This window comes from Pleurodeles waltl, chromosome 5 (genome assembly GCF_031143425.1).
Source record: "Pleurodeles waltl isolate 20211129_DDA chromosome 5, aPleWal1.hap1.20221129, whole genome shotgun sequence".
Taxonomy (NCBI): Eukaryota; Metazoa; Chordata; class Amphibia; order Caudata; family Salamandridae; genus Pleurodeles; species Pleurodeles waltl.
The window spans coordinates 1,434,654,715-1,434,678,600 of NC_090444.1; the positions used below are offsets into that span (position 1 = coordinate 1,434,654,715).

At 44.1% G+C, this 23,886-nt stretch overlaps 1 protein-coding gene across 14 annotated transcripts in view; it reads right to left on the minus strand.

Moving 5' to 3' along the window:
• ADGRB3 (adhesion G protein-coupled receptor B3) overlaps positions 1 to 23,886 on the minus strand; it is a 1,499,072-nt gene that overhangs the window by 856,865 nt on the left and 618,321 nt on the right. For all 14 annotated transcript variants that reach the window (XM_069235737.1, XM_069235727.1, XM_069235726.1 and 11 more), the window contains one exon: positions 788 to 952. In XM_069235737.1, the coding sequence (XP_069091838.1) occupies positions 788 to 952 (165 nt within the window). The remainder of the gene's footprint in view (positions 1 to 787; positions 953 to 23,886) is intronic.

The following is a 23,886-nucleotide window of genomic DNA, read 5'->3' on the forward strand; positions in this document are numbered from 1 at the left end:
GAGCCCCCCTACGGGGGGTGCCCGTCAGACATTGCAGCACCGGTCTGATGAGGAGCACGTCCGATGATGAAGCATGACACCCAACAGGGTGTGTGAGGACTCTTGCTCCTAACAATCAGGACTCCCTAGTGTTCACCCTGTCTTTCTTTCTCTTTTTGGAACAGTGTATTTCATTATAAAGTAACTTCCATTGGAGGGTATACACTGGACCATTAATCCTCCGAATCCCCCTTTCTTCTTGAAATATACATTCTTTAAACAAGCATTGGCAAAGTCAGTAGGTCTGGTGCAGGTCGCAAGCCTCTTGGTTTTGTCATCGGTTTTGCAAACGTTCATTATTGGGGGAAACTGTAGGGTCCTTGGCAATCCAAAAAACAAATCCCTAAACGCAAAAATATTTTTGTCACAAAAAGCACTTATTGCCATAGTAGTAATTGTGTACATGTGTGTAAATGTGCTCCTTATGAAAGGGCAGAATGCTGCCACTCACAGTGAAGTTAGCCAACGGCTGAAGATGGCTTACCCATTGACCTAAACTGTAGGCTGCAGTAGGCAGAAGTAAAATGTGAATGACACAACAACGGACCACTGGATGAAGAGGGCTGGCTGAAAGTTCCTACAAATAATAATATTATACATATATCGTCACTAAAATCAAAAGTTTTTGGCTAAACTCGCACCTAAAACATTTAGCACTAATGAACATATTGAGAATGGAATCATGTCTTTCCTTAGTCACTCTCTAGCGCATGCACGTGATTGAGCAGGACAGGACTCCGACACTCACCTGTGCAGTCTTGGTTGTGGCACTCCCTGCTCTCCGCCCAAGGCCCCTTGCACTCAGAGCCTCCATGCGCCGCTGGGGTGCACTGCCTGCTCCGTTGCTGTGTGCCATTGGAACATGTCACCGAGCACTGACTCCACGCGCTCCACTCCTGCCACTGTCCGTCGACTACCGCACCGTCACATCACAAATAGGAAAGGAAAAACAAAGAATTGTAAGGAAGAGCGTTGGCATTAAATACCAGGAAGTACATCAGTGCTCATTTAGGTGATCTTTGCAATCCCTTTAGGAAAGATTCTGACTAGCATCTGGAAATAGTCAGTGGTGCCCACAAACTGTAAAAGCAGGATTTTGTGCACTCATTTTATATGGAGTGCTTTACATACCCTGTCATTAGCCCTGGAATCTGTCCTTCAACAGTGTGAAATTGTTAATTGTACAGTAGCTACAGTGCTTTAACCAAATTATCCTAAGTGTTGTTTTCTCTTGTTTTTGCGCTTAAAATGGCAGGCTCGGGGGGCTAATTAAAATACACATTAGGGTCACACCAGGCTAGCTTATTTTCCTTAACTACCAAACGCTGCAAGCATTTTAGAAAATCTGCTTAGTCTTCTGCCTTTGTCAAAGTGCTTGTGCGTTACCTCGAGGTTAGGTTTGCAAATCAATTAATGAAATAAATTTAACATGACATTAATCAGTAATACCATTGCGTGCTTCTCTGGGCTACAGAAGGCCAGTTAACATGCATTTTGATTGTCTTATCAATGCACTGAACTGTCAACAGGCCTCGTCGACTTTTGACGAGACGCCTCGGTGCTTTGCACACAATCCACAAAGAAGTCCGTGGCTGTTTTCCAGAAACCATCACAATAAATGAAAGGACAGGGAACAGAGCTAAATGAATAGCTCTCCATCTCATTACAAGCTGAACAGAGACCTAGACGTATGAGCTTTATTACTTGAAATTGTAGATGAAGAGTGCTACACAAAATGGATCGGTAAAATGGGATTTGTGTATAGCATAACCAAGTCTATCACGTCAGTACAGTCAACAATATCAAACGGCGACTTTGTGATTTCACATGCACCTTCACATTTCCTCAGAAAGAAATTTGAATCTCCGTTCCTCAGCAAGTGAGGGATGCACTTTACATCGCTAGATATTACACTTTATACCCCATACACAATGGATCACCCCCACGTAACAAGTATCTATGTATCTATATGCTACTTCTATTGAACCAATCTAGCCAAAAGGCAGTGGAGTGCTGTACATGGTCAAAGGCAAACCTAAAGTCAAGGAGTAATAGGAGAGGAAGTTGAGTTGTAGATGATTAATGCATTGTGATGTAGTCTCTTAAAAGAGTTAAGTCTTCAGCTCGTTCCTAAATTAGAGCACTACTGAGACATTCCTAAAGAATATGGAGATGTTGCTCCAGATCCTTTTTGCATGGATGGGGAAGGCCTGTTGTCTTGTGTTTTCTTATTTCACTTCTGAGTTACTGGTCTGATGGTGTCTTAACTGTGAGTGTGCCTAGACCCACCAGAGAGGGTGAACGTATTAAGCAAGGTGCTAGCTGTGATGGTTTTGTAAATGATGCAGCTGACTTTGAAGATGGTGTTGGCTGGCAAGGGGAGCCAAAGGAGTTTCATCAGGATGAGAGTAATGTGATCACATTTTTTCAGTCCCCGGATGAGATAGTCTGTGGCATGTAGGGGTGTGTACAAGGAAATACCTTTTTGGTATGCTCACCTACCAGTTTTTGGAACAATGCTACTTGTTTTTTAATCGGCCCTATTGGGGCCATGCTAACCAGGCCCTGGTGCATGTGCTTTGACCAGTAATATGGGCATACAATTGACTAATCCCTGATTAGCATACTTAACTTACCTGTTATCACCTAGTATATGGTACAGAGTACCCAGGGCCTGTAAGTTTTAAAACTGCAAATTTGACCTGGCAAAATAAAAGAATTTCCAGGACTAACCCTTCATTTTTAATTCAGATATGTCACACCAAAGGTAGGTCCTAAAGAATCCCAAGGCAGGGTGTATGGCATTTAAAAGTAGAACATGTTTTTTACGTTCTACATGTCCTGGGGTAAAAATCTCCAACATCATTTTTTTCACTGTGACAAGGCTGGTTCTGCCCTATAAAAGCACTGGGTCACATTGTAACAGTTTATAATGCATAGCTTCAGTTTGGAAAAGTCAGCACCATGGTTAATGGACACAAATTAATGGGAATGTAAAATCCAATCTGTAAGAAATGGGGTTATTATATGAGAGGGGTAAGAGCCTCACTCAAATAATATGTAGAATCCTTGTTATGGTGAACCCCAAAATTCACCTGAGCTTAACCATCTGGCAGCTTGGAACAAACAGAGTCAGACTTAATTTAAAGGCAAAGGTTAAAGCATACATGCAGCACTCGAACAGCAATAAAGTGAAAACACAACATAAGAATAATCAAAAGCCAATTTAGATAAAATAGAGGATAGTTTAACAAAATGACAACAAACATCCAATCAGTAGAACAACAGTTATGATTGTTTAAAGTTTTTAGTGAAAATAGGAGGTATGATGCTCCAACTGTGGGTATCTGGTTGCACTGGACCAAGAAAAAGTCTCAAGTTCAGGCCGACCATGATGGAGCGTGGGCCTGGTACAGGACCAAGTTTGCCCCACTGGGATTTGTACCTTTTTTCCTTGATGCAAGATCAGCACAAAGTAGCTCAGGGAGGCTCTGTTACGCTTGGCTTTGGAGAAGGTGAAGTTTTATGGTAGGAGCTGTACAGTTGTTCATAAATCAGAGTCGGTCTGTGTCATGCTGACTTCATTCTTATGAAGCCATGATCAGGATCTGAGAGGTGGTTTGATACAAGGTCATGCGTCGATCTGCGCTGCACAACATTAGATCCAGTGAAACCTTTAATTGCGCAGGGAGGAGTACACTCTGCTTACTGTTAAGGGTTCAAGACCTTGAGGACAGCAATTGGAGGGGGCGTCCAGACTCACTGCCACAAAAGGCCGGCACAGGGGAGTAAATCAGATTCAGTTGGGTCTAGTTAGCTGGGAAGCAAAAAGGGCCTCTGGGAGCCTGTTGTGTTCCAACAGGAGCGCAGCCAACTGACCCTTGGAGTCATTTCTGGGGAGTCTGGGTCCAAAGCAAGCAGGTCCAGTCTTCCTTCATCAGACTGCAGTGTAGTCCTTTGTCTGATTCTTCCACAGGCCCAGGAGTTCCTTGATGGCAAGTTCTGAAAGTGTTACTTTTATCCTCAATGCCAGCCTGTGAGTACTGGATGCCCCTTTTGTCTAACTTTCCTCTTTCCTGGGTTTGACTCCAAACTGTCTAGGGTAACAAAGGACAGGCAGGCCTAGTTGTGACTTGCATTTGTCAGCAGCAGTTGCAGGGCAAGTAGCTCTAAGATGTAAGGAAGGGGGAGGTTAAGACCTGAGGCTATCATTTGAACCTGGGGCAGGCTGAGTACAACCCCTCATAAATCCCATTCAAGGGTGAGACACCCTGTCCCACACCCCAAGCCCTTCAATCCCCATGTCTGCAAACAACACACAATATAGCACAATAGAGGCATTCACCATCATGTGGCCCTGGACACTAGCAGAAAGGCACATTTGGTTCAGTCAGAAAACTGCCAACTTTCTAAAATAAAATATTTCAGAATAGTAATTTAAAATCTGACTTTACCATTAAAGAGGATTTAAAATTAAAATTAATTTGAGTGAAAATAGCTTTTCTCTATCTATCCCAAACTGAAAGGTATTCACTTATTAAGGGTATAACTGTTGCCCAGTATTAGTCCATGTGAGCAATACCATAACAGCATTGAAAAATGACTTTATTTGTTTTTCACTGCCAGGGCACGTAAAACCTAAACCCACATGTCTTAATTTTTAAATACCATACACCCTTCCCTTTGAGTCTTTAAGGCCTACCTTAAGAATTACATGTATGTATTAAAAAGGAAGATTTAGGCCTGGCAAATTTGTTATTCTGTCAGATCGAAATGACAGTCTAAAACTGAAATACTGGCCACAGTGGCAAGCCTGAAACATGTTTGTCATGAACTACTGTAGTGAGTGGCACAATGAGTGCTGCAGGCAGTTAATAGCATTTAACTTACATGTCCTGGGCACATGTAGTGCCATTTGCTAGGCACTTACAAGTAAATTAAATGTACCAATTAGGTGTAAGCCCATTTTACACTGTTTTCAAGTGTGAGCACAAGCATGTGACCACTGGTTAACAGGGGTGAAGTTCACAGAGTCCTACTGCCAACTACAATGAGTTCAGCAAAAAAAGGGAAGTGAAGGCAACTAGCCTTTGGCAATGAGTACCAAAGATGTCATGTATAATATGTCCTCCAAACCATCCATTGCTAGTGTGAAAAAACCTGTAAGAACTATCAGCAAAGGAATAGATAGTGGCTGGGTGATGTTCCACTGTAACGTTCATTCCCTGTACGAAGCTGGACCACCTCATCTGTTTGTGATTTTCACCACTCTTCATTATCCATCTGAAGGGTCTATTGTCTGTTTAATCCCGGAAGTGAGTCCCAACCAAGTATGGTCTCAACTTCTTCAGAGTCCAGATCACTGCAAAGGCTTCCTCTTCTATTGCACTGTACTTCTTATCCCTTGGAAGTAGACTCCTTCTAATGAAGGCAACAGGTTTGTCAATATTGTGATACACCAATAGCTGATCATGGGATCAATGAGAAAGGAGATGGGAACCGCTGAAGCAAGCAGTGAGAGTCCTTCTAGTCCTCTGGGTTTAGAGTAGGGAACAGGGCAACACCTTCCAATGATCCAACTTGCTCTCTGAAAGACAGAAGGTTGGGGAGAGGCTCACTCTCCTCCTCCACACCAACATCTGTCACCAGGAGCTGTTTTCAGGCTCCCATGTACGTCACAGCCCCTTTTTGTTCTTTGATCTGATGGAGTCATTTAAGGCACAGGGCTTTACAGGCTCCAATACCCACACTTTTTGGCCTGGTTGGTACTCTACCAGAGTGGCCTTCATCTTAGACTGGGCTGCCTGCATTTAGCTCACTAGGGGCCAGATGTAGCATTATTGCAAATTGCAACTTGCAATTTGCGAGTCGCTATGGGGTCGCAAAGACCCACCTCATTAATATTAATGAGGTGGGTCGCAAATTGCGGCCCCATAGCGACTATAGGCACTCGCAGACATGGAGGCCTGCTGTAGTCAGCAGACCTCCATGTTCGTGACTGCTTTTAAATAAAGCAGTTTTTTTTTTTTAAGTGTAGCCCGTTTTCCTTAAAGGAAAACGAGCTGCACTTAAAAAAAAAACGAAACCTTTAGTTTCGGTATTTGGACCACTACCTGCCCTGAAAAAGTTTTGGGTCCATTCACAAAGGGGAAGGGGTCCCATGGGGACCCCTTCCCGTTTGCGAGTGGGTTACCATCCACTTCAAGTGGATGGTAACTGCGACTCCATTTGCGACCGCATGTGCGGTCGCAAATGGAATTGCAAGCCACTGCGAATCGCAAATAGGAAGGGAACACCCCTTCCTATTTGCGATTCGGAAATGCATTTTGCGAGTCGGTCCCGACTCGCAAAATGCATTTCTGCATGGGAAACACACATTTGCGAGTCGCAAACGGCAAATTTTGCCGTTTGCGAGTCGCAAAGTGTTTCCTGCATCTGGCCCTAGATCCTTGGGGAGTTTTGTGGGAGCTTGCTCCCACCTCTTTTTGACTAGACTGGGAGGTCCATGCACAGGGTGACCAAACAGATGTTCAAAGGGACTAAAACCCACCCCCTTCTCATGTACATCCCTGAAAGTAAAAAGCAAGAATTGCACAAGAATGTCTTCTTATGCCTCTTGAATTCTGGTAGGTCCATAATCATGCCTTTCAGAATCTTGTACAATCTTTCAAAAAGCCCATTGGTCTGGAGGTGGCATGGTGTGGAAATGTTGTAGATTACTCCACACTCATTCTACATAGACTTCATGTAGACAGACACAAAACTGATGCCCTGTTCAGACACAACCTCGCTGGGTAAACCCATAGGGATACATATTCCCATCAGTGCCCTTGCCACTGAGAACACAGTCACAGTTCTCAGAGGAATGAACTCTGAGTAATGTGCGGCATGGTTCACCAAAACCAGGTTGAACCTGTTGCCTAGGGCATTCTTGGGGTCCAGAGGCCCAACAATATCTATATGCACTTTCTCAAAAGGTGTTCCCACTATGGAGACTAAAACAACGGGGGCTTTTGTTTTGCCCCTGACTTCCTACTGGCCTGACAGCTTGCACAGTGTTAGAAATGGGGTCTCTAGCTGGCATAGGTATACACCCTTGTTCAAGTAGGGACCACAATCTTAGTCAGGGTAAGTCATACACAATATAAATTATCATGTGCCCACCCTCTGGTAGCTTGGCATTGAGCAGTCAGGCTTAAATTAGAAGGCTATGTGTAAAGTATCTATGCAATAAATCATGCAATAACACAGTGAGAACAGTATAAAAAGACACCACACAGGTTTAGAAAAATATAACAGGTTTATCTGATTAAACTAAGGTCAAAACGATCAAGATTTGATGATCACAAGTTGAAATATCACTTTTGTAATTATAAGAAGAGTCTTAAGTTCTTAAAAGCAACAATTGTCTTTTGCAAGATGAAAGTACCTGATTTGCGCCAAAATTATATTCACGAAGACCGCAGAGGAGGAGATGTGCAGAAAAACATAGGTGTGCATCGGATTTCCGGGTGCACACAGATGAGGCGTCGATTCTTTTCCACTGGACAAGAGCTTTGCGTAGAATTCTGGCTCACAGGCTTGAATCCTCCTGGCAGTGCAATATCTTTTGACGCCCACGAACGATGCGTGGAAATCCTGGGCATGTGGGATAAAGTCACAGCTGTTGCGTTGATCCAGTGGGAGATGTGGTGGAGTTTGTTTTGCACCGCTGGTGCTGGGTCGATTCCTCTCACAGGAAGTCAGGCTGCACCATTCTGGCTCAGCGATGCATCTATTCGGTGGGCTGTTCGTTGAAGTTCCAGTCACAATGTTGAGGCTGCGTTGATCTCCACTCGGGGAGCCGGGCTGCGTCATTCCAGTTTGGCAGTGCAGTGATTTTGGCACTGCTGGACAGACTGTGCGTCAATTCTGGCAGGCTGTGCGTCTATTTTCACCACACAAGGAGTTTCCTTGCAGAGATGAAGTCTTTTTGGCCATGAGACTTCAGGAAACAGGAGGTAAGCTCAATCCAAGCCCTTGGAGAGGACTTCTCAGCAGAGCCAGAGGCCAGCAAGGCAGCAGTCCTTTACAGCAAAGCAGTCAAGGTGACAGCTTCTCTTGGAGGATTGTAGGTTCTGGTGCAGAGCGTTTGTCCCAAGAAGTGTCTACTCTGGTAGGGTCAGCGACCCCGTTTCTATACCCAAATGTGCCCTTGAAGTGGGGGAGACTTCAAAGAGTGGTTTTGAAGTGCACAAAGTCCCCTTTCAGTACAACCCTGTCTGCCAGGGTCCCGGCAGGGAGTTTGGCAGTCCTTTGTGTGAGGGCGGGCCACTGTCCTTTGAAATGTAAGTGTCAGGCCCAACACCCTTCCAGCCCAGGAAGACCCATTCAGTATGCAGAAATGTGCAGGTGTGACTGAGTGTCCTGTGTTTGTGGTTGTGTGGGTGAAATGCACAAGGGAGCTGTCAACCAGCCCAGCTCAGACATGGATTGGAGACAGGCTGTAAGGAACAGAAGGATTTAAGTGCAGAGAAATGCTCACTTCCTAAAAGTAGCATTTCTAAAATAGTAATATAAAATCCAACCTCACCAGTCAGCAAGATTTTTTATTACTATTCTGGCCATACTAAATATGACCTGTTTACCCCTTTCTAATCAGAATCTACCACACAAACAGTTTATGAGGGTAGCCTTAATGTTAGCCTATGAAAGGAGCAGGCCTCACAACAGTGGCAAATGGATTTAGGAGTTTTCCACTACCAGGACATATAAAACACACAGATATATGTCCTGCCTTTTACCCACACCTATGGCCTACCTTTTATATGCATAGAAGGGGGAGTTTGGAAATTACTTTTATATGCAAGTCGAAGTGGCAGTGAAACTGCACACACAGGCCTTGCAATGGCAGGCCTGAGACATGGTTGTAGGGCTACTTATGTGGGTGGCACAACCAGTGCTGCAGGGCCACTAGTAGAATTTAATTTACAGGCCCCAGACACATATGACGCATTTTACAAGGGGCTTACGAGTAAATGAAATATGCCAATTGGGTGTGAGCCAATGTCACCATGTTCTAATGGAGAGAGCATATGCAATTTAGCACTGGTTAGCAGTGGTAAAGTGTGCAGAGTCCTAAAACCAGCAGAACCAGTGTCAAAATGTGGAAGGAGGCAGGCAAAAAGTTGGGGGTGACCACCCTAAGGCTAGCAGGTCTAGCACATGGCATCTGCAGAATACATTTGAGTGCATTCTCGTCGAGGGTCAAAAGAAGGGGATGACCAATATGTCAAGGGTATTGGCTGGCCCCAGGTGCATTACCATGGGTACATAATGAGCCACACCCAGTAGGAAAGCCCTGTGGCATTAGGGGACCATCAACAAATGGGTTGCTTCAGGCCCAGGGATCTTAGGCTCACTATACAGGAAACCATTCTCCTGCTAGATCAGGTGATCACTAAAGGTGTTTCCAGCTGCCTGAGTCTCGGCCTGCTGGCGTAGGCCCTCAAAAGCAGGGCATTCCCGCTGTGCTTAGCACAACTCTGCCTCGGATGCCCCTCCTTCAGTTTGCCAACTCAGGAAGGGTCACCAGGGAAGCAATGTCTTCCTCTTAAGGTTTCTGGGAGAACCCTTAGCATCAGCTTTCTCCTGGACTATGGGAATTTCATGGGCCACATTCCCACAAAGCCTGTGCTTTCTCTATTTGGCAAATAACTAGGTCATTTTTCCTTTTGACTTCCCTGATGGGCATCAATAGACTGTGTGGTCAGGCACACCATCTCAGACAACCCCAACATCTTCAGGTGAGACTGGAGTTCCAGGCAATGTGCTTCATATCTTTCTCTAACAGTCAGCAAGCATGGCTGAACTCACAGCTACCGTCACAGAAACTGACACCAACCCCCATTCAAAAGGAACTAGTGAAACTGAATAGTCCGTCACCTGGTTGTATACTGTCCCAAACCGGTGAACCACATCAGGGACTACCTGCTCTGAGGACACCAGATGACACCTAACTGTAGTTTTACTGGTTCCTTTGTCTCTCAAAGCCTCCACTCTCTGCCCATTAATTGTGACCCACTGCCTGTACTTGGTACTGTCAGGCACATTTGCATTTGACACAATCTCTTTATCACCCATGGACACTAGGGCAACTGCTGCACTCCTCCAACACTAACTGGAGCAACTTCCGCCACTCACATCCCTAGGATTGGACCACCAGTGGGGACTGCTTTCTATGCTTACAGATGGCATACACCTCAAAGTACCCATACTGGTAGCACTCATTGCATTTGGTTGTAACTCTACAAAATCCACCCAAAACTGGTTAGACAGTTGTGACTGTCCCTGAAACTCAATTGGTACTTCTCTGGGGTAAGATTAAACTTGATAATAAGAGCTGCTTTCATGGCAGCATAGGTCATATGGTCAGCTAACTCTAGGAACAGTCATGCATCCCTCCTAACAACTGACACATCCTTCCATAAACTAGCCCCCCAATCATCCTGTGGTAACCTATTAATTTGCAGGGCTACCTCCTTTGGCTACAACTACTTATCAATATCATCCCCCACCACATAACTAGGCATCAGATCTTTAGGATTGTGCCCCCTTTTCTCTCCATTGGACACTGCATTTTTGATGCCACCATTGCTGCTGGGTTCTGAGAGTTATTTGTCATTTAGGTTGCTAGCGTGCCTGGTCCTTAGTAAGTAAACTTACTAGGGGACGCGTATAGGTCGATGAACCCTTTGAATCACATGGAGTATCCTAATCATGCAGTGATTACTGAACCAATAATCATCAACAATAGATCAATATCGAACACTTAAGGAATAAATAAAAAAAATACCATCTTAATCAGAAATAACCATCACTCATGGCAAAGGTTAATAATTGTTATTCCCTATTGATTACAATTCTAATCAAAAGTTAATGATATCTTTATTTATCAAACTTTATTAGTTGATCCATAAATCACTTCTATCCAAGATAAAAACACATAACATCAGGTAAATCATAAGTCAATGAATATCAGCATTAATGATGCAATTCAGCAAACTAATTCGTCAGTCATGTGTCACCGTCAACGTCTCCCCTGTTAGCCTACCTAACCAAGATTAGCATCAGCATGTGGGTCTTCATGCGAAAACAATTTAGTGAAAACATCAATTTGGAAAAAATCTACCTGAGAGAGAAGTTCTATAAAATAGCTCAGTTGGTACCTAGAAGAAAAGGCACACAATTAGTCAGTCACATTTTCATAGCTACCTATCCAAGATGGATCAGCAACAAGTCAGTCTTCATCCCCAGATCATCAATGGTCAGCTACGGATCAGGCTCACAGAGTATAAGCCCAATTATCAGCACCTTGGACAGCGTCCCCTGACATCATCAACTTTCTCCTTGCAGTTCTGATTTTGCTCCCCGTGTCATGACTTTTTATTAGGGTCTTCCGGTCCGTCCCACTAATTGCTAATTGGTCAAACTCGTCGGAAGTTATGACTCTAATCTATAGTTTTTATTTACCGAATCTCTATCTTTACACAAACATCATGTCCCATAAATTTGATTGGTCCTTCTCGTGATGAGAACATCATCCACTCTTCAAGTAACAAAATTGTTGCATATATAGGGGGTCATTGCAACCCTGGCGGTCAAAGACCGCCAGGGCTGTTCTGGAGGAAGCACCACCAACAGACTGGCAGTGCTTCACAGGGGATTAAGACCGCCACTTTTGTCCCGGTGGGAGTAATCCTCCAGGGCAGCGCTGCTTGCAGCGTTGCCCCAGGGATTACGAGTCCCCCTCCCGCCAGCTTTTTATGACGGTTTGCACCACCATGAAAAGGCTGGCGGAAAGGGGAGTCGCGGGGCCCCTGGGGTCCCCTGCACTGCCCATGCCAAACTGCCCATGCCATTGGCATGGGCAGTGCAGGGGCCCCCTGCCACGGTCCAGTGCAGCTTTTCACTGTCTGCTATGCAGACAGTGAAAAGCGCGACGGGTACAACTGCACCCGTCGCACGGCCGCAACAACGTCGGCTCTGTTTGGAGCCGGCTCCTGTGTTGCGGCCGAGATCCCCGCTGGGCCGGCGGGCAGAAACTAGGTTTCCGCCCCCCGGCCCAGCGGGGATCTCCTGATGGCCGCAGCGGGAGTGCGGCTGCATTGGCGGCCGCCTGGCGGTCAGATCTTGGTCGTAATGAGGGCCTTAGTCTTTAGTCAGTGCCTCTATTGTTCAAGTCCTGGGAAAGTACATTTAGCCTACACTACACATAATTGTATCAGATTGACTTCACCCTCTCCTGTCTGCTGGTACATTGCAGAATGTTCTAGCAGAGCTATCTGAACCATGCACAGTTCAAGGTCCTTCACTCCGGTTTGTAGTCCTCTCAAGCCTTGTCGAGTCTTCACGTTGAAAGCAGGCAAGGCCCAGTGAAACCAGGCTTTTAATCCGGCTAAGTAAAAAATGCGAATTAACATAAAACATAGGTTATACATCCAGTTGTGACATATTAATACATTTTTCATGAAGTTTCTCGTTATTTAGCATCTTGTCAATACACATGGTGACCACTCCTCGTGGGCACTTTTTGCTTACACACGTTATTTCCCAATATTAATTTCTCTACGCATTTTACTCATTAATAAACACACATTAATTAGAAATTTCTCGAATTAATATATCTGCTCCATTAGTCCCTCCTCTGATGACTAAATATGTCATCACACCTTTCTTGTCAACACTTCACAAATTGGTTTCAGATGTATTTTGTCTACTTCTTGAATTTTCCCTGTAAATTTGTCTCCTAGATGGTTCTTCCCTCCTCTGATCATTCTTGCCCCTCCTTAATTTTACCTTTTGCCACAATTTACATGTACCCCATAATCCTAATATGGAAACAATCACGATTAATATTCCCTGGACAATTTTCCATAATACTCCATTCCAAATTTGACTAAACCAATTTCCCATAGATGCAAATCCATTTCCAACCTTCTCCCAATTCTTTCAGATCCTTGCTTGAATTAGTTAAATTAGTAAGTAAGTCTCTTATTTCCTTATCATTTTCAGGTATGAAAGAGAAACAATGCCTAGCATTAATCATTTTACAGACTCCACCATCTTTCGCTAAAATTATGTCTAAAGCAAGACTATTTTGAAGCGTCATAGCTCTATCCGCAGCCAATTCAGTATTTAACACACAGTTGCAGAAGTGGTTTCAATCCTTTGTCGCACTTGATGTAATTCAGTCACTTTCGGTATTTTCTTTATATCATCTGTCTGATATATCTTAGGGAAAACTATCCCTAAATAGCATGGTCCATACCATCCTCTAGGAAGACGGTTATAAGCATTAAGTCCACAAATATAATAAATCCCAGGAATCACAGGGTCCGCACCATTCAGCACAAAAGCCCATTTAGTCTGAAACAAAAACACATGCCTACATTCACTTGTACCCACAAATACAGTGTCAGTGCGTGATTTGGCCTAAATACGCAAAGCTTTCCCACGTGTACTGCATCTAAGGCTAATCTCCCTGGTGGTTTAATAGCAGTGTAAGCATAGTCATTTTTATAAGTTCTTTTCTCCGACCCTTTTTCTAATTTCTCCTTTAATGCCCTCCTTCTATCATCAGGATGCCCTATAAGGCTCTTTTCCATCGTAGTTAATAAGCAGGTCAGATTATTGCGATGAGCATAAGCAGTTCCAAAAGTTAGTGTTAGCTCAAAGAATCCTCTAACTAACACTATATCATGCTCCTTGGCTATTTTACTCAAGTATCTAATAATTGGCACAAAAGAAAACACCAAGTCGTGATTAGAGTAAAAATATTGAATATATTCTTGGTTATGGAATCTGGTTAGTAGCAAATTACATGTTATGCCATAAGTTTGGGGCAGACTATGGTATGTAACCCCTTCTTCCACAGAGGAAGGAATTTGCGTATACACAAGACAAATCCTCGCGTCCATCGTTTCCACATATTCACTCAACAACCGACAGAAGACATTCGAAAAAAGCTCTCCTCGTGCATTAGTATAGTCATGCAAATATTTTTCATCTAGCTTGAACCTCTCTAAAGCTGTTAGTGTAGTAGTCTCATGAACAGGAGTAATAGCAGCTTATTTCATCTCATGAATAGACATACCCAAAATCATTATTATAAACATCATTCCACACATAATTGTCATTCCAACACTCAAATATCTACAATACCTAAGATTCCTAACGCTATTGTTTAATTCAGCCATGATCTGTAAAGAATCAGAAAGCAGAAATAGCTCTAGTAAGGTGCAACAGGAAAGTCAAAAAATAAAAAGAATAAAAAAAATATGTTTCTTTCTCATAATTCAGTTTCATACACAGGAACCCCTTTCTTACTTTGTCAAGATCGGTTAGCAGCTTGTCATATTCAGGTTTCAAATGTAATATCAGGTTATTAATGTCTTTCTCTGGGTTTATTTCAACAATTTCCTTTCAGATTAGCTCAACAACTCAGTCTTATTGATTCCCTTCAGTTTGCATCAAAATACTGATTCGGAACTTCTCTGTCAAAGCAAAAGGACATGAATTTGTTTTGCAATTCACTTGTTGCTGCATATGTCCACTCAGGACCTGCGTATCTTCGACTTGCTACTCTCTTTCTTTTCAACCTTCGTTCTCCACCTAATTCTCCTTCACTTAGTTAGTCTCTTCTTGTAGCATCTACTTCTCCCTCTATTGGCTCATTTATGACCAATTCCTTTTTCTTGCCTATTTGTGATTCAGGCCAATTGTCTCCTTTCCTTGCTCCTTCTGTCAGTAATCTCTTTAAGAGTGGACTCTTTTCTTTTCCTCTATCTATGGTGTTTTCTTTTGATGGACCTGCAACAGGTTCAGGAGGAGTCGGATCACTTTGGCTTTGACCCGTCTCGACTTCTTTCCCCCCTCGATCTAGCACTTGGTCTGCTTGTGCTTCAGCATCATCTACTTCTGGGAGAACCCCTTCTGTACTTGGTTCTCCAGTCGCTTCCGTGGGGTTAGACTCTTGTTCCTCCTCTTGCACCCCTGCAACTTCGTCTCTTTCTGGTGTAATTAACCCATTTTCCGCAAGCTCTGGGTCAACTTCAGGCTCATCTTGCACTGGCTCTGGCTCTGGCTCAGGAGGAGTCACTTGTTTTGCTGCCGTTGGTGCCCTCAACAACACTTCTTCATGATCTTGTGGACTCACCCCTCTCTTGGTATGGCTTGCATGTATCCAGTTAGGTTGTCCAGCACACTTTACAGCTGTTGTAGTTGTCAGCACCACCTGGTATGGGCCCTTCCAACGTGGCTCTAGGCAAGTCTTTCAAACGTGCTTTTTGATCGCGACCCAATCTCCAGCTCTTAGGTTGTGACCTGGGTCATGGATGGGTGGCAGGGTAACGGCCTGTACCTGCTGAGAGAAAGATCGAACCACATCAGCCAGACCTTTGCAGTAGTCCAACACCATATCATCTCTAATATTGACAAGAGCATTAAAGGTCCAGAGCATCCTCCTGGACCTCTCCGCAGCCTTCGACACTGTATGTCTTCAAACTCTCCGCACACGCCTCCACAACACTGGAATCCACGACAAGGCACCCGACTGGATCTCGTCATTTCTCTCAGGCAGAACCCAGAGAGTCCGCCTCCCACCGTTCCTGTCAGAAGCCTCCAGAATTATCTGTGGCGTTCCCCAAGGATCTTCGCTCAGCCCCACGCTCTTCAACATTTACATGGCCCCCCTCACCAACATCGCACGAACCCACCACATCAAAATAGTTTCCTACGCAGTCACCACTCAGCTCATCCTCTCCCTCACAAAAGACCCTACAACTGGAAAGAACAACCTCCAGAACGGACTTCACGCCATCGCCAGCTGGATGGAATCAAGCCACCTCAAGTTAAACACAGACAAGACAGAAATCCTCATCTTTGGCACCAACCCCTCAACTTGTAATGACTCCTGGTGGCCCACCTCCCTGAACTGCGCCCTCACCCACCACCCACGCACGCAACCTAGGCTTCATCTTGGACTCCACACTCAGCATGACTCAGCAGGTCAATACCATATCCTCTTCCTGCTACAACACTCTCTGCATGCTCTGCAAAATCTTCAAGTGGATTCCCGTCGAAACCAGGAAAACTGTCACCCACGCCCTGGTCAGCAGCCGATTGGACTACAGAAATGCCCTATATGCAGGAATAACAACCAAACTCCTAACAAAGATGCAAAGAATCTAGAACGCATCCGCCCACCTCATTCTGGACATCTCACGCCGCAACCACATTTCCCTCCACCTCAGAGACCTTCACTGGCTACCAGTATCAAAGAGGATCACCTTCAAGCTCTTCATCCACGCACACAAGGCCCTCCACGACACAGGCCCAGCCTACCTTAACGACAGACTCACCTTCCACATCACCACCCGCAATCTTCGCTCTGCCAGCCTCGCCCTCGCCTGCATCCCCCGCATCCGCTGCACCACCGAAGATCCTTCTCTTACCTAGCCACCAAGACCTGGAGCTCCCTACTGATTCACCTTCGCCAGACCCAAGACCTCTTGACATTCAGGAAACGCCTCAAGACATGGTTTTACGACCAGTAGCTCCCCTCCCCCATCGCCTTGAGACCCTAACGGGTGATTAGTGCGCTCTATATACCTTGATTGATTGATTTGCTGGAATTGCTGGCAGTCTCATTGCTCTGCCCATGAGAATCTCATGTGGTGACAGTCCTGTCTTTCTGTCAGGTAAATTTTGCATTGACATCAACACCAAAAGTATTGCATCTGGCCATTTCAGGTTTGTTGCAGCACACATTTTGGCAATTCTTGATTTCAATGTACCATTCATTTGCTCTACAAGTCCTGATGCTTCTGGACGGTACCTGCAATGCAGTTTCTGCTCAATGTTTAATGCTGCACATAAGAGCTTAATCACTTCGTTATTGAAGTGTGTTCCCCTATCTGATTCTAAAGAGATCGGAAACCCGAACTGTGGTATTACTTCTCTAAGCAGCAGCTTTGCAACCACAAGCCTGTCATTCCTACGTGTGGGGTATGCTTCAATCCAATGGTTGAACACACAATCACCAAAACATACTTCAGTCCAGCACATGTAGGCATTTCAATGAAATCCAACTGCATTCTGCTGAATGGTCCTCCTGCTCTTCCAATGTGGCTCAAATTCACCACTGTCCCTTTCCCCACATTTAGTTGCTGACATATTACACATCTATGACATACTGCTTCTGCTGCTTGTCTGAATTTTGGATTAAACCAATCACCTTTAAACAATCTAACCATGGCATAACTTCCAATGTGTGCCTGACCATGGTAGTACCTGGCCATCTGAGTCAATAAACTTTTTGGCAGTACCGTCCGGCCCTCCTCAGAAACCCAAATCTCATCTGGTCTTTGGACACACTTGAACTTTAACAAAGCCTTTTCTCTTCCTTGTCTGCATTTTCCTGCCTGCAATGTTTTTAATTCTTCTTAGGTGTCAATTATTTTTAAAGCAAAACTCTCACAATTTGTTTCTTCCTCTGGCATTAGTTCCCACTTATCCTTGAACGATATACAGTTCAATGCGCAAACCCTTGAGACTTGATCTGCATATCCATTTCCTAGAGAAATGTAATCCTGTGCGCACTGCATTTCACCACAGCAATTGCTTCAGGTAACTGAATTGCGTACAACAATTCTTTCATCCAGTCGCCATTTCTCACTGGAGTTCCAGTTGAGGTCCTAAAACCTCGCTGCGACCATAGCTGGCCAAAATCATGAACAATTCCAAATCCGTATTGACTATCAGTGTAGATTGTGACTCTTAACCTTGCAGAGACATAGCAAGCCCTAGTAAAGGCTACTAGTTCTGACACTTGTGCAGAATACACACCTGGAAGCCATGAAGCCTCTAATGTTCCTGTAATTGTGCACACAGCATATCCTGCTCTCAGTGTGCTTGTTCCATCTCTGAGACACGAACCATCAACAAAAACAATTTGGTAATTTTCTTCTAAACGGGGTCTCTGATGTCAGGCCTTGGTTTTGTACACAGGTCAGTTACCTCAAGACAATCATGTTCAATATCTTCCTCTTTCTCGATTTCGACAGTATCACTCGAAAGTAATGTTGCTGGATTCAGCACTGTACATCGTTTCAATGTTACATTTGGAGCACTCAATATGCTCGTCTCATACCTTGTCAGTCTTGCTCCCGTCAAATATTGTGTTTTCGTCCTTGTCAGTAAAATCTCAGCCGAATGTGATACCATTACCATCAAAGGGAATCCCATGACTACCCCCTCACATTGGGAAAGACTTTGATCAACTGTGGCTACAGCGCGCAGACAACCTGGTAACGCTGCTGCAACCAGGTCCAAAGTAGCTGAAAAATAAGCTACTGAGTGATAAGCACCTCCATGGACCTGTGTCAAGACAGACAAATAAAAAGCATCACGTTCATGGCAAAACAATGTAAAAGGCTTTGTGTAATCAGGCATTCCCAACTCTGGAACTCTGCACAAACTCTCTCTCAATTCGGTGAAAGCTTTCATCTGGTCTTCATCTAGGGCAATAGGATCTGTAACTTTCTTATGTGTCAGCTGCTGTAAGGGTTTGTTAATTTCGGCAAAATTTGGAATCCACTGTCTACAATACCCCACCATTCCCAGAAACATTCTAACATCTTTTTGTGAAGTCAGGGGACTTCTCTGCAGAATCATAGTGATCCTTTCTCTGGAAATTCTTCTCAACCCTTTTCCAATCTGATGCCCCAAATATTTCACTGACTTTTGACAATACTGTAATTTCACAGGCAAGACTTTATGTCCAGATTCTCCCAAATGATTCAACAGGGCAATCGAGTCATGCTTACACTCGTTCCTTGTTTTGGATGCAATCAACAAATCATCAATGTACTGCACAAGAGTCAATTCCAACGATTCCAGATTCTTTTTCAAGATCTGATTAAACAGGGATGGTGACTCCGTATACCCTTGTGGAAGGCTGCACCAGTTATAGTCTCTGTCTAAGAATTTGAAACTAGAAAGTAACTGCCTATCCTTTTGAAGTGGCACAGAAAAGAAAGCTTGTGACAGATCTACCACTGTGAACCACTCTGCATCGCAAGGAATCTGAAACAGTATCACTGCTGGATTGGGCACTATCGGACAACACTTAACCACCATGTCATTCACTTTTCGCAAGTCCTGCACAACTTGTACTTTTCCACATGGCTTTTTCAAACTCATTATCGGTAAATTACATGGGCTACTCAGCACTTCTTTCAAAACTCCTTGTTTTAGAAAGTCTCAGATTATTTGTGCCACCATCATCAAAACATCCTGCGCTATGCTATACTGTGGAAGCTATGAAAATACTGCATTCGACTTCAAAGTAATTTTAATCAGCTCCACTCCCTTAATCAGACCCACTTCTTTTCCTGTCAAATACCAGACTTCCTCCTTTACAGTTCCCTTCAGATCTGCATGCAATTCTTTCACCGTAAACATTGGGAAAAATTCAATCAATGGGTATTCTTCATAGGTATTGTTAATTATCATTGCAGATGCCTGCTCTTCTTCATCATCACTATTGGTCTGGACTTCTATCCCTGTGTCTGAACAGTTAATGGAACATTTGGTTTTGCACAGTAAGTCTCTACCCAATAAGGATAGGGGACTCTGACCATACACCACAGATCTATGCATACCCAAGTAGTTTCCAATTTCAACCTGCACTGGTTCCGTGATGAGGTTTGTCAACTGTCTGTTTTCCACCCCCAGAACTTGAAATGTCCTTCCTGAAAGAGGTAAGTTTGGAACTTCTATGCTTCTTACTGTAGAGTGCGTAGCTCCCGTATTAACCAAGAATGAGACCTTGTAACCCATCACTTTTCCCTTTACAAAAGGACCTCTCTGATCCACTTCTAGGGAAGCGGCAAGCATACAGGCTCCTTCATCTGAACCATCACTCATTCATTCTTTGTTTATTTCATCATCACTGTGAAATGGAAACTGGTGTACTGTATTATTACCATTGTCTTGTATTTGTCCTGTGACCTGCTGAGTAAGAATCACCTGTTGCTGTTCCATCGGGCTTGAGGTATTTGCATTTGCTGTCTAGGTGCCATGGGAACCTGCTGCTGTGCTGGTGGTAATGGAGCAAATTGTGCACGTGGCACCTGCATTTGCTGCACTGGTAGGAAATTCTGTATTCGATTCTGAGCATTAGGAACAAATCCCTTCATTCTCGGGACATTCACAGTTTGAAATGTACCGACGTCACCTTGCTGAACCACACCATTCTGCACCATCAATGGACCCTCCCACTTCCAGTGTCCCACGTTTCCGCACAAATGACATGGTAACATCTGTTTCATACCTTGCATGTCATTCCGCACAACTACAGTTCCTAAATTTGGTCCACGCATCATATCCATCCCACGTCCTCTGCCCCTCACGTGAGGTTGAAACATGGCTCTCTGTTGCAGCGGCATCGGCGGTACTAAAGCTCCCTGCGCTCCTGTTTGAGCTGCTTTGATTTGCATCACCATTGCCTTCTCTTTCAATTTCTTTTGTTTCAACTTAATCTCATCCCTACAGTATTTTGCGCATTGCAATACCTCATCAATCGGCTTTGCCTGCCAGCAAATTAAATGATTCTTAATCATCTGTCCCACTTCTGGTCTCAAACCTTCAACAAATCTGAATACTAAATGCAACATGACTTTTGACTCAATTGCTTCCTTACCACTGTACTCTTTAAATGCTTTCAACAGTCTCTCATAGTAAGTATGTATTGATTCTTTAGACTCTTGGACCATTCTATCACTCCTCTGCCAGTCAATGTTTTTGGGAGAAATCCTAGTCTTCAGGAACTCAATCACCTTATAATAGTTTTTCATTACCTCAGGTGAAGGTGCACCTGCTACCTTGTCCCTCTGTGGTTCACTCGTTTGCCAGTCTACTGCTCTCTTACACTCGACCCACAAGTCAGCTGAAACCACTATTTCCAATAACGTGTTCAAGTCTTCCCACAAATATTTGGAAAGTTTCACAAACCTCTCTGTCTGTTAATACCACTCAACCGGCTTCTCCCTCCATTTTGGATAATCATTTGTAAAAGATAATATGCCACTCCTGTGCCACGGGACATGAATGAATTGCCCCCCGGGAATTAACCTCATTGGAAGCATCTTAACTGATTCCCCTTGATCAACACCTTCCGCCCCCTCTTGAGAGTTTCGTTTCTGTTTATCTTTTTTCTTTCTCCATCTATCCTCCCACTTCTCTAATGCTCCCCAGATCTGCGCACTCTGCAGCAGTTCTCTCAGTTGTGCTTTCATTCCTGCTGATCTCATGTGTTCGAAATCCTTTGCCTCAAAATCTAGTTGTAACTGCTTTTTAAATGCTTCGTCTTTTCAATGTCAATGTCATGTTTTTCTGCTAATTGTGCCAGCTTCTCATGGATTTTACTCACCTCTTTTGTGATCTTTGGGCATAAATACCTCAACTCTTCTTCTGTGTATGATTCTAATCTGTTCACGCCTATTCTTCCCTCTACTAATTCAATTGCTTCTATGTTCAATCTAACACGATTGATCTGATCCTCACCCTTGGATGCATTCTAAGGAGTGTTCTAACCATTCACTGAACTGCTGAGCTGTTAATCCCTGTAATGAGATGTTATTTGCATTCGGCACTGATAACTGTTGCACCACTGCACCTGAAGTTTGCGGAGTCAGAAGTCTCAGACTATGGCTCGCATTCAGGCTGTTTACTGCATCTCAAAGTGTAACAAGTGGACTAAGATTCATTAGAGGACTATATCCATTGAAAATTTGTCCAGCAGACAACATTATCTGCATGGGATCGCTCACTCCCCCTCACAAGACCCTGTGACATTTCATTCTGTTCTCCTGCCTCTGACTTCTTTTGTGCAAATAAGGGTACCGCTGGACCAACAGTAATCAGTAGCGATATTGCATCCAGAGCTTCTCTAGCATCTGCACCTTGTGTGAGTGCTACCCCCATTGCCTGATTCATAACTGGTGTGAGATCTGACTGCGTTCCTGTCAGTGGTGTAAACCTCAGTAGACCCTGTGCTTGAGCTGAAGGCAACAACATCGGTGTCAGATCTGTCTGAATCAGCATTGGCTTCGGAAGCACCTGCTCCCTCGGCACCATGATATTCAAGACTGTCTCCAAAACTGGCGCATCTGGATAAATTCGCTGCGCGGAAGGTGGATGTATCTGAGCCTGAACTACAGGACTAGTTCCTGCATTAGGTGTACTCTGTACTATCCCTGGTAAATGTCCACCTTCTGCCTGTACAGCTCCCTCTGCTCCCTGTGCTTGTGCCGCAGCAGCTGTAGGAGCAGTAGCATTAGTGCCTGGACCCCCTGCATAAGTTGTTGAAGGTGGAGGTCTATCTCTCAACAATTGTGTAATGAGATCCTCAACATCAGAATCATCATCATCTACATAGGACTTTCTCTTTTTCTTTCTTCTTCCACTCTCATCCTCTTTAGCACTATCTTCCTTTTCTACCTCCTCTCCCTCTGCAATGGCAGGAAACATTTTAACCTCCTGCAGTGTTGCCATCCTCCATCTCTTTTGCTCCCAATTCCATCTAGCTTCAGCTAATGATTTTTCCACTCTCTTCATCCTCCTCTTGAACTTCATCTCCTGTTGCTGTCTGGCCACTAGCTCCCAAATCGCTAAAGCTTCAAACTTTGCTGGTCTCAGTAAGGGCTTCATGTCATATAATGACATTCGCAATTGATCAAAATTCTCAAATAAACGTTCTATGCTCTGGAAACGCTAAGAACCCCTGATTTTTTGTTATCTTGCTCCACTGCTTCAATTATAGACACGGTGCTATACCTCATTCCACCATTACAGAATAAGCCGGGGAATCCACCGGAGGGGTCGGATCCCCCACTGATGCCTTAATGTTAGTATCGCCTCGCATTGCGCTCTTAAATGCCTTGAAAAACTTCATTTTGTCTGTTCTATTTAATTTTTATTCAATAATTAAATGACTTTTACTCCCAAGATTCCCTTCATCTGCTTACTCAACCAATTGCCTCTTACAGACGGCAGCCAGTCTGATCGCAGCTCTTCTCACTTACCAACCTATCCCAGCGAGGCACACTCTGACATCACACTCACACACAGCGGTTGACAAAGCCTTGCGGCTCATCCTCCTGCGACTCGATTCACACAACTAATGCAAATTATTGTGAGCACTTATCAACAACCCAATAACTAAAACAAACCTGCTGGTTTACTACAGGAAGGGACACAATTGCTTCAGAGACCTTACGGATTTTCACTAATGGCTCCCTGTGGCTCATGTAGCTATTCCTCTTTCTCAGTCTCCAACATTCGCAAGCAAAATTCGACCCGCAAATTTTGCTCTCAACTGATCAATGGGTCTGTCCTGGTGCACATAGAACTCACCAAATCTTAGTCAAAAATGTTCTCTTTTATTCAATTTTCATACACACTGATTTGTTGACCACGCCTGATCAACATACTAAACCAGACAGATTACAACATATAACCAAGTGTCTCCTACACTTGTCAATATACTCCGGAGTCTTAGACCACGCAGGGTCTGTACATTACCAACAACCATGTGTATAATTTTTTTAGCACAAAGCGCCACACACATGTGAAGTTCTACGACTTCCCTACTCTCATACTTTGGAGTACGCACACTCCTACTAACCTCAACTGGAGTACGCAGACTCCCTACTTTATCTTACATATCCCACGATTCACCTGGGATTTGCTTAAGCTTGTGCAAGCGCGACCTACCTCTTTTACACTATCTCAAAACACACCGAG